This window comes from Lepisosteus oculatus, chromosome 9 (assembly GCF_040954835.1).
Source record: "Lepisosteus oculatus isolate fLepOcu1 chromosome 9, fLepOcu1.hap2, whole genome shotgun sequence".
Classification (NCBI taxonomy): domain Eukaryota; kingdom Metazoa; phylum Chordata; class Actinopteri; order Semionotiformes; family Lepisosteidae; genus Lepisosteus; species Lepisosteus oculatus.
The window spans coordinates 4,781,552-4,793,522 of NC_090704.1; the positions used below are offsets into that span (position 1 = coordinate 4,781,552).

The following is an 11,971-nucleotide window of genomic DNA, read 5'->3' on the forward strand; positions in this document are numbered from 1 at the left end:
TGCTACTCAGCCTGAAAACCCAACGATAAAACAGACAAACTGGTGGTGAAAAACACACGAGAGAACAGCACTACTGCAGCAGAGCACACAACACATGGGCTGCCCTGGAGCACAGCTACCCTCCTGAAACAATGGCAGGTGTTCAATAGGATTCAGCCTTACAGCCTTTTACAACAATTACTACAACAATAAGGGGGGAACAGAAAAAAAAACAAATTGTGGGGGTTCTCTATTACTTCTTTTTCTTCCTGAAAAGGATTGTGATCTGGGAGAGGGTCGGGCTCGAAGGAGAGTGAATAGCCAGTGATTAAGATGAATGGATCTCATTTAAAACACTTGCTTTGACATTCTGGCAATCGTTGGGAGGCAAGCGTTAGGCTTCTAATTCATGGTGTATTGTCCAGCGTGATCGGCTACTGTTTTCACTAATAACGAATGGGAGGCACATTCCGTGTATTAAATCTGCAATCAACCACTATGAAACTGAACATTTTAAGCCCATCATGAGGTAGCTCTATGATGAATCTGCACTGCTGACTAAAACTAAATAAAAAAGATACTGCCTGAAGATACTATAGATATCTGCAGGGTAGAGCAGCAGCACACAAACCTGCAACACCTTCAGTTTATGCATCGGCTGCTGGCTTAGACCTCTGGAAACCAATGAAACAGCAGCTTTATATTTGCACAGGTGCAGCGGATTGAACCATTCAAAAACAAAGTTCTGCTGTTATTATTAATTTGGCTGACATTTATTCAAAGACGGTTACATTTACATAAAAACCATAAAGGTTACAAGCAAATGACAGTGAGCCCATTTCATAGTCAGTAGTCATCAGGGGAACCAGCTTGTTCCACACTCCCACCAACCTTTGGGTAAAGACAAACTTCCAGGCAGAAGCACAGAGCTTTAACCACTAGTCCACACAGCTGCCTCTTCTGTCTGAAACAACCAAGCAATTTATATGATTGCCATCAAATCTGCTGGAAAGCAGGCAGGACTTTTCCTTGAATCTTCCTGAAGTGCATTTAGAAGAGGAGATTTGGCACCCTGTGAGTCCTCCGCTACCGGGTTACAGTTTCAATCGGAAACATTCAGAACAAGTTAAAAACACACCTTTCACCTGTACATCGAACATGTCTCAAACCCAAGACACGTCTGTGACCTCCGGTTTTTCCCCTTCCTTTTAATAAATAAAAGCAACTACCCGTTTCTAAAAAAGGCAACATACGATTTAAGCACTATGGAGTCGTCATATGCACAGATGATTACGATCACAATAAAAAAAACTGCTTCAGTCTGCAAAGCGGATTCATTTTCCCTGCTGCAGGAATTTCGAACAGATGAAGAGGACCTGGAAAGAGTGCTGTATTGGCAATCACACCTAATATACACCAACAAAAATCAGAAAATAGAAAGCTGCTAAGCACAAAATGCTAATAAAACCAACAACACAAGCCCATTTAACAGAAGCGGATTCTGTTATTTAGCATACTTTACTTTTAAAATGCATTGTGTACATACACACTCTCGACACACTTTAATATAAACAGGACTAAAGCATGTCTGGATTTCCTTTCTGGAAAGAAACATTTTTTTAGTCAAATCACTGCCACCTAACAATGAAAAATTTCTTAGCAGTGACAATTTTTTCCTAAGGCCATGATCAAATATTGCAATAACCGTTAAGTGCATGGAATCAGAATGGCTAAAGACTATTCTCGGCACTTAAAGAGGGGAAACTGCACTTTTCCTGTAATCTGAAGACATTCTACAGAAGGATGCTTCCTCTTGTATAACCAATACCCGTACTAATAAGTTTTTTTTAGCACCAATATGTATTCATCATGACCCAACAAAAGGTACAGAGACCGCATAAGGCAGACAGCAGTAGTTTTGTTGATCTTAAAGCCTCCGATACACACCAACTAAATGAAAGGGGAATGGCTGAGGGGTACTTGACATTTTGCATATATAGATGCATTCAGATCCAAACCTAAAAGGCTTTAGGATGAGAGCCAGCTGCACAAAGTTTCCTTTAACGATATTGATATATAAATCATCACTGAGGTCCGCCAAGCTTCTGAAGTAAAAGGAAAACTTCTCTCCAGGAGCTTTCAACAATTTCTTAAATCAGTACTAAACAAAGATCATTTAAAACAAAGCTTTCATGAAGAAAGGTGTTTGAAGTGAGCACACACACAGAGGTATAAAAGACATTGCTGGTTAAAGTATTAGATCTAAGGGCATATCACTACATCCTAATACGCCTTATGTAACAGCCACTGTTCTCCAAACTGAACAAAAAGAAAAGGGGCTTTCATATTCAGTATGAATAAAGTTTACATTTATACACTCCATATTGTTTTAATCCACTGAGTAAATCAATGTATCCATATAATGTACATATAACTCTGATTTAGCACTAACTCTGAAACCCTCCAGATCTTCCATTCAGTATATATCCTTTAATTTCAACACAAAGACCCGAGCTGTAAAGACACACAGCAGCTTGAACTGAACTCTTGTGTTCCAGAGAGTTCAGGTTTGGGCCCTGGTCAGGCCATTAGCTGACTGTACCCAGGATTCCCTCAGATGCCACTGGGAGGTTCCTGCCTGCCACACAGACCACGACCCCCGTGACCTCCTGGGCACCTGCAGGTTAGCGGTGCCAACAGCAAAGGATACACCTCTACTCCAATGAGGACTGAACCTCGTTGTGCAGCTCACAATTAGTTAAAAATAGGACAACGTAGTGGGTGAGCTGGCCAGAGGAGACTGTAGGAACACAGGCTGTTGCTGTGAGCCAAGACAAAGACACAATGGTAGGATTTTGTAGAGATGTTAATGGAATTAAGGACACAGAAATATTTCACAAACATAGATAGAACAGAACTCCAAACAATGCTGACAAAGCCCAAATCGCAGGTTGCCGATAATGCCAAAATGAAGAATTCCCTGTATAAACACAGCACTTCTCCATTCATTAAGCCACAGACAGGGAACCTACAGAGTGAGGGCAGCGAGGCACACCATTCCTCTCTGAAAAGGCCCAGGCTTAAACGCCTACAGGAGAACTCCGACAGGAATTAGCCAGAGTTTACTTCCTCCCACAAACCCAGCCAGCCAATGGCCTGACCCAGGTACACAAATCCCATCACCGGACCAGTCTTTCAAAAAACTGCTACACTCCTACCTTTTCACAAGCATTGTCTAAAACCCTATCCTATCTCCCCAGAAAATCAAAATTAAACATTTAAAAGATAGTTCTAGATATTTTAATGGGGAAAGAAAATGTTCACCTTTGCTGCAGCTAATACTGACAAATTATCTGGTTATATACAAAAGTCCTATTAGGTTGTTTTTTTTCGCCTACAGAAGCTTTTTGTCAGAGCCTTAAAAGTTTTTCAAACTTTATAATACACATAAAAAATATTTTACCACGATCGAAGGGTATTTTCCCTTAGGATTAAAGACACTTTCATGAATGAGAAACATATATGCTGGTGGGTTTGAACATAGAAGAAAACGGAACAAAAACGGAGGAAAAAAGATTTGAGACCTCAACCGTACAGAAGGAGGAAGATAAAGCTGACAAAAACAAAATTTCACATTTCAATACTCGTTTTTTTTTAAAAGATTTAAATCCTTAAATAAGTGGTATGCACACCTAATGTATTTCTTAAGTCGCGTCTAGTTTCTCAACAAACCACAAAGCACCACATTCCTTCGGAAACCAGACGCATGGAAGAAACCGTCTATAAAAGCAAACACTATGTCAAGAGAATTTATTTCCAGGACAGGGGACGCTGCTTGAGAGCAAGTCAGAGCAAAGCAAACAAGCGCCGGAACGTCCCCTTTTCTGCCATTAGTAGTATGGTCAGAGGGGGTACAGAGGGGCGGCCTTGTTAAGGAGTCACTTCCACTGACTAAACATTCCCCCAGAAACGCGGTGGGCCTCCTTCAGATCTCAGCACGACAGCAGGGACGGGCTTGACATCACTCACTGTGGGGGGAGGCCCGGGCTGGGCATTTGCACACTTGCCATAACTGCTTCTCCTCTCGGTTCAGGGCTGACTGGGCTAAATCCGTCAGGAATTCCTTTATTGAAATGATTGAGATTTCACAGAGGCGATGGCACCTCTGCTTCCCGCGTCACTGTGACTCAGCCACTTGGCCCGCCCCCTCGTCTCCAAGGCCAGCAGTGCGTGACCCAGTAATCCCCAGTCACTACTCGGACCCTGGATCTTCCCCTTTTGAAGACTCGATATAAATCCCAGTGCTAGACCGAGAGGACAGCTGGCGAATATGTGGTGGGCATCTTCATAGAACAGAAAACGCAGACAAAAATGTGAAAGATTCTTGTTTTTGCACCACTGTAGATGAAACCCTCCCAGCCTAAGTTTACTCTTCATTTTCCCCATGCAGATTTGTTTTCAGTTTTTATTTTAACGGGGTTGTATTTTTATAAAAGACAATTTTCTGCAGGTTTTGAAAGCAATGCCAGACGTTTCGCAAATACATACTAAACTTAAATGCAGATTTTAAATATGAATGGTACATAACTATAAAATACTTCCTCACTAATCAAGTGAGGAAAAGGCTGACTTTTTTTCCCCCGTCAGAAATAAAGGCTTAATCTTAAAGTGAAATGATCTGATGCACGAGCAGCTCTTAACAGAAGCTCCACATGCAGATTTTGAACAATTAAAGACGTGATTGCCTATCATTTGCAACAGGCTAACATACATTTTTAATCAGTCTTTCAGCCTTGGTAGGTCCTCCAAAGGTGTCACATGTTTAGAAATTGCAGTTACTGGCCCCCAAAAATTCAGAATTAAGTAGTCACATTCAAATCTTAACTATGAAATTGACCTGCGCATTATAATGACCATTGTACCTGGCTTGTTTTTCATTCATCAGGTTCTTCCCCCATCTGTGGTGCAAACTAGTTCTTTTAAGATTCGCCAAGTTATCTCTTTTGTACACAAGAACACATTTACACACTTTACTTGAAGTCCAAGCATGCAGCCAGAACACTGCAGGGCTGGAAGAACAGCAAGTAACAAGTCTGTTCCAGTGGCGAATTATTACTCGCATTACTAATTTGAACAAACAAAGTAGTATAATCTGCCCGCTTCAAACCATGTATGGATGGATAGCTGTTACCATCTGTTGAACAGTTTTGAAACAAAAAATATAATTACAGGTTTCCAGCTTATGACTCAGACCGGGCAGACAGAGCGAGACAGACCAGAAACTAACACCCCTGCAAAGTACTCACCAAAAACGTGCATCTTTTCTGTTAAATTACGTAAGCTTAGAAAGGCCTACACTTCTTTTTTCGACTACCCCCTTGGTCTGCGTCTGCATGAAAAGATCAGACGAATCCGAACCAGATCGCTTCAAGTTTCCATTGCTGAATGTGGAACCTATGTTTGTAGAATGTGTGGCACGAAAACCAATGCAATTATTTTAAGTAAACAAACTGGGAAATGGCTTGTTACTGACCCATTAGATAATACCTGTGTGTTATTGAAGCTACAAATTATGACCTATGTGGTATTTTATGCATTTGGGACAGGAGCAGAATTTGGAAAGATGGACCAATGGACTGTACCAGCTTGCTTTCACAGAAGGTCAACACACCTGCGACCGGTGGGGAAACTCCCCCGTCTCAGGACTGAATGGAAAAGAACGGCACAAAACTTTGCAAAAAAACCCAGGCGTTTTAAAGAATTAGAATTTAAAATTATGGCACAGTCACCCAAAACAAAGGAAATCAGGAGGGAAAAAAAGGGAAAAGGAAGAACAAAAGAGGTGAATCTTGAATAACGCAAAAAAAGCCTTGAACTTCTGTTTTAATAAACCTTTTTGTTCCCCTTCACATTGGTTCTGCTCCCTGATGCTCATTCTTCATTCTGAAGCTACGGTAGATTTTTTTTTTGGGGGGGGTTGAATCTGTATAATGTTATCAGGAAAAAAAAGCAAAAATCTCTTTATAGTCCCATTAGTCTGCATAACAAAGGGGCATAAAAGAGAATGAAATTCTTCAAACATTCAAAATTAAATAAACATCCCCTCCTCAGCCCCCAGTCTGGCATGGGAACACAGGTCTGGATTTCTGTTGTGCAAAAACTTTCATCTATTAATTCCTCTTCCTTACACTTATCTCTTAAAACCCTTTTTTTACTGCAGCTGGGACACTGAAAAAACAATCCTCTGAATACTTTTGTATTTCCAGGCAAAGAGACCACACAGCAACACAGAAAGCAGAGCAATTTCACCAGCGCATGCTGACTTCTCATTTCTGTCACTCACAGCAAAACCGACAGAGCATCTTAACCAACGCTTCATGCACTCAGTTAAAAAAAAATGCACAATTTAAAAACAAAATTGCAGGCAAACAGTTCATTGCTCTTCATAGTCAATTACACACTTTAATTCTGTACTGAAACTGGTGCGTTGCATAACAATGAAACATGTCACTGTCACCTAACGTGCCTGTCACTGTTTCTTGAAGGGTTTTCAAGAAGTGTTTCTTAAACCTATGCAGACAGCTCAGGTGTCTTTTTCTACAGTACTCTGTGGGTGTACAGCTGACCAAGCGACAGAAGCCAAGCTCCCTCATTAACTACAAGAAAATACAAGTTTGTTAACGCTCGAAGTAGATGCAGTTAGAAACTATTTTGGCCTTCATTTACAATATTTGCTGTGTGCAATATTCTAATTACTCATTATGATAAAAATGCAAACCTGGTTTCTAACCTGCAGCACTCGAATTTGCCTTGCAGAACATTCACGCTATTAAAATGAAGTGACAATTCAACGTCTTCCACAGCAATTTCACTTTGATTTTCAATGCTCAGGTTTAACGGCCCACACATTTCATTGAGTGATCATTTTTATGGCCATTCAGATGCGTTTTGTTTTTAACTGTACAGTGATGTGCAAGACACAGGAAGCCAACTGACTTTCAAGGACATACTAAAATACTCTTTTGGTTACAGAACCTCAAAAATGGCGATTCGTTCCACGTCTCTTTTTTTTAGGAAACATTATAAGAATTTAAAATGTAGTGCCATCAGAAAGATCCTCTCAAAAACCAATGAAATCGGAAAAAATTACACCCCAGACTAACTATCTTTCAACTATCCCCTTTTTTAGGATACTTGACAGCATTAAATAGCAAGATGAGGGTTAAAATATGTAAAATGAGGAACAAAATTAACGTACACACCCTGAATACCCAACACCTTGGCTTTACTGTCAAGACGGCACCAAAGGAAATGCAGTGTGATTTGGCACAAAAAAAATGAACAAGAGTGATTTTGTATGGATTGAGCCCTATTTTCCCCTGCTGTTGCCTCAACAAGAAAGTGGGCAGAAGGAGAGAGAGTGAAGCACATCGCCCAACTGGAAAGCTACCCTCTGGAATCAGCACATCCTCAACCACCCCCCGCCATCTGCAGCTAATTTTACACCTCCTGTGTTAAAAATAAGCACTTTTAAATGAAACATTTCCTTAGTGGTGGGTCGCTGAAGACGGTCCTATGCGTTTTATCAGCTCCCCACCCCCTGTGCTATGCCCTGTCCACACTTTGCTGAACAGCTGATGCCGGAAAAAAATGCCAGTGACAGGAGGCTGGAAAGAAAGGAGCCGAGCTGTAACCAGAAACACAGTGCCACTCGCAGACAGGACTAACCTGCTTGTCGATTTGCTTATTACACACAGACTGTTTTTGTTTTTTAATTCTTATCCCACTGACCTTTTCTTTTAAAGGATGTAACATCCTATTGAAAAAAAAAACAGCAGCATACTTCCTTTGCGATTTCACTTATTTCCTCGTTTCTAAACGCTAAAAGTTATTCAGCAAATGGAGGAAATTTACATTCCACGCACTTAAAACAGCACTTAAAGTATACAGGAAAAAGGGAACCACTTCATCCAGCAATGAAAGGCAGCCATTCTGCTCTGCAGTGAGGCGGCTGGTGCAGATCAGGTGGAGAAGTCAAATACTGCTTCACCAATTAAGTTAAGGGGGAATTTTAGGGACGCCAGACTGCACACTCTCCCAGTAGTGGCGTGGAGCCAGGACATCAGGGTTAACATCCCTACTCTTACGGACAGTGACACAGAACCTTTAACAGTCACATACTCAGGCCCTCGGCTAAACTCTCATTATCTGAAGGACGACACCCACTACAACCCAGTGTCGCCCCGTCACCACACTGAAGCACTGGGTTTCAGAAATCTAATATCACAACAGAACAGTCCTCTGACCAATGTCGACCCACATCCATGTGAAACCTTCCAAGTTGTCTCCAGCTCCACAAATTGATTTGACAAGCTAAGACGTCCTATTTTACCCAGCAGTGGATATGTGACAAAAACAAAACAAGCTGTGTAAGGCACAGTCTACCTAAGAGCATCAGGAGGTCAGTTACAAAGGAATATTAACTTTGTCCTTGTTTATATTACAGGTGTACAGAAAACAGAATTTGATTCTTACAATGTGTTGAGCTATGTATATTATTTTTTTTAAAAAACCCTTTGAATTTGTACACTTTTTCCTTCCAGCTCTGGGTTCTTGATTCTAGCTCCTGAAAACACTACGCACACATTTGATTCAGGCAGATTTTTGAATCTGGTTATTCCTGGCAGAGTTGTCAGTTAAGAAAATGAGCTGTGTATACTCAATTTTATGCTAACATGAAGAGAGAATACAAGCCCTTTTCAAAACTGAAATTGCTCACCGCTTCTAAACATTTGCTCGTTTTATTTCATTACAGGCTCACAAACACAGGCGCTTACTGCAATACAGTAGATCTTTGTGAGTATTAAATGATTTTACAATTTTAAATGGCATGCTTAGAGGAAAGGTAATATTCCATTAGTGATTAATGCTCAACACTTCACTTTGTTGCACAAGCGCTGTAAGGACTTTCATGAAACTCCTATTTCAAAGGTTCTGTTCTTTCAACACACAACAGCTGAACTAATCTGACAGACTACAAAGAAAATCTGTAAAATACTTCGGTCTTCTGAAAGAAATGTATGGCAAACTTCATGCCCAATACAAATACAATACAGAACTACGATGCTATGCTATGCTTTTGTTAAAAATTAGTGATTTCTTCAGAGCACTAAAAACCAGAATATATCCTTCGGCACTTACATCGCACTGATGCAGTTATTGGGGGAGCTCTACACAGTAAAATACTTCGGTGGAATTAACGCGTTATTTAGACTATAAAGTAGATGCATTCGTGATAAAACTAACTGAAAGGCTTTGAATGACTTTTTACCAAAAGAGAACTAGTCAGTTGAACACCCAGAATAAACCCTGCACAGCCTCTCGCTCACCCCTTAAAAGAAAAAAATGAAAGAAACAAAAGTGGAAACACGTTTCGGAACAAAAACCTACTGAACGTGTTTACCTCGAAAACCCACAGCCCCTGAAACACAAAACAACTTAGGATCTCAAAATGACCGACTGCTTTTCACTTAGACACCGGCTTTTCCCCACAAACTACAGCCGCCGAAATAACTAAAAATAATTTGTGTGTGTGTGGGGGGAAAGGAAATACCATAGAGGGGGAGGCCGCAAAATTAAAAACTAAACGGCCACGAAGTAACTGCCTTTTTATTCGTTTATTTAAAAAGGTGTTCCCGTTGGCGAGAAACCATCGATGTGTGCGAAACGACAGCACGAAGTAGCCGACGAATCGCGTTTTTATTTCAAACCCGTATTTCGGGTGGGAAGCCGAATACCTAACGAGTCCTCTCCCTTACGTCTACATAAAACTAAATATAAACACGCAGGCTGTATTTAAGACCGCAAAAGCATCCTTTGTCCTGACCGCAAGACAACAAACAAACAAAAGGCGAGGACGAAAAAGAGCAAAGCGGATTACATTTGGTTAATTTTGTAAGGAGACTGAATAGTGTCCTCACCCCCCCCGGCCTCAGACAGAAAAAAACCTATCAATAGCCAATACTGCTCAATCGTGACAGCTCCTGCGATTTTCCGTCCCCCCCCTCCGAGACAAATGCGACACTTGACAAATCGTCACCAAAAAAAAAAAACATTTATTAGCCTCTAACACGGGGCAGAGTCGAAATAAAAAGATTTGTGTTTTTTTTTTAAAAAAAGTTAAAACAGACTCGGGGCGACCGTGCCGATGAGGTCGTCGGCTCCGGTCCAAGTGAAAAACCACACTTGTTCTCTCTCTCTCTGTCTGAACGACACACAATGTGCGGAAAAAGAAAAAAAAGACGCTGAATCAAAACAGGAAAAAAAAATTTTTTTTCCCTCGGTCGGCAAAAGGCGGAGGAGCCCTTTAAATTTTAAAAAGCTGCCTCGCTGTTACTTGAGGACGGATCTCGCCAGGTTTTCCGCTCAAGCCGAAACACTGTAACAATTTTTTTTTTCCTCTTTTATGTGCGTCTGGCTGGCTGGACGGACGGATTGAGGGGAGGAAGGGGGAGAGAGAGAGAGAGAGGCGGCTGACGGACGGGACCACAGCGCACAAATTTTTTTCAGATTTAAAGGGGTTTAGTGAGGAGTGTGCGTGTGTGTCAGGGGGAGGGAGACGGGGGGGGGGTTACATCTGGTTAAAAAAAAAACTTTGCGAACAACGCTATAAACTTCCATTTGTTCCGGGGGAGAGAGAGAGAGAGAGGAAAAAAAAGGAAAAGCCCACCCCCCCCTCTCTCTCTCTCGCCCCGGCCCGTCGGCTCTGGCAAAGTTCGCTCCCGGCGGCCAAGCGCTGCTCGAAAGGGGAAGGAGACGAGCCCGGAGCCCCGCTGAGGCCGCCCCGGCTCCGGCCACTTACCGACTTGCAGCACGTTCTCCACACAGCCGCTCTCCAGCAGCCGGATCCCCCGGCGGAAAGGCAGTCCGTCCCCGGCGCCCCCAGCCACGGCGCCGCCGCCGCCGCCGGGCACCCCTCCGGGGAGAGCCCCGGACCCCGCGGGGGCCCCCGGACCCACAAGGGGTCCCTCTTCCCCGGCGCCCCGGCACTGAAAGGACGAGTACATGCAGATTTCCCTTTCGTTCCTGGGGAAGGACCAGTACACGATGCGGCGCTGGACGGGCTCCGGGATCCGCTCGAAGCGCTCCTCCACCCTCTCGAAGGCCCACTTCTCCGCCACGGCCTTGGCGGCGCAGTCCAGCAGGGATTCCGGGCAGTGGAGCCGGGAGCTCGGGCATCCCGGCCCTGGGCCCGGGCCGGGGCCCCGGGGAGCCGGGCGCAAGCACGGCCGCTTGCTAGCCGGGGGCGAAGACAGGGGGAGCGGCGGCTGAAGCGGTAGCTCTCCGTGTCCCTCCGCCATGACGACCACATAAACACTGAAAGCAAAAGACCAGCCTGAGAATCGCAGAGACAGCAGCTCCGTGCGAGGAGTGGGAGGAGAGAGAGGGAGGGAGGGGGGGCTGTGTACGTCACTACCCACCTAAAACAAACACTGAATCGCACCAACACCTAACTTTTCTTTATGATGGGGGGAAAAAAAAACTTCTCCGCGACCTATCTAAAGGTCCTTTCCAACTGAAGCAAGCTTTCGTATATATCTTTACATCTTTTTTAACCTTTTTTTGGGGGGGGCATTTAGATCCGTAGGAGTTTAATTTGTGTAACAGCGGACACCACAGAATACGATGTAAAGATATCAAGTTTAAAAATAAATGCTGGTGTTTGTCGAGTACAACCAATTTTTTTTTTTAAAGTAGGAATAACAACTGTAATATGAATGAATGGAACGAGCTTGATGCTCTAAATCTTTTTTTAAAAATAATCAGAACACGACAAAAACGGTCAGAATGTGAGAAATGTCTCACATTTTTTCAGAATGAGGGATGAAGTTTTCGCTCGTGTTGTTTTTTTTTAAGGTTGATTACAACTCACAAGACTCGCAAGTTTCTGTCGACTGCGCTGCCTTGTAGGAAAGTACAGTAAAGTGACACT

General features: G+C 42.9%; 1 protein-coding gene across 1 annotated transcript in view; it reads right to left on the reverse strand.

Annotated features, from left to right (window-relative positions):
- Nucleotides 1-11,423, reverse strand: part of zswim5 (zinc finger, SWIM-type containing 5) — a 64,404-nt gene extending 52,981 nt beyond the window's left edge. The window contains exon 1 of the mRNA XM_069194026.1: nucleotides 10,841-11,423. Coding sequence (XP_069050127.1) covers nucleotides 10,841-11,339 — 499 coding nt within the window. The 5' untranslated portion in view covers nucleotides 11,340-11,423. The remainder of the gene's footprint in view (nucleotides 1-10,840) is intronic.
- Nucleotides 11,424-11,971: the final 548 nt, after the last annotated feature.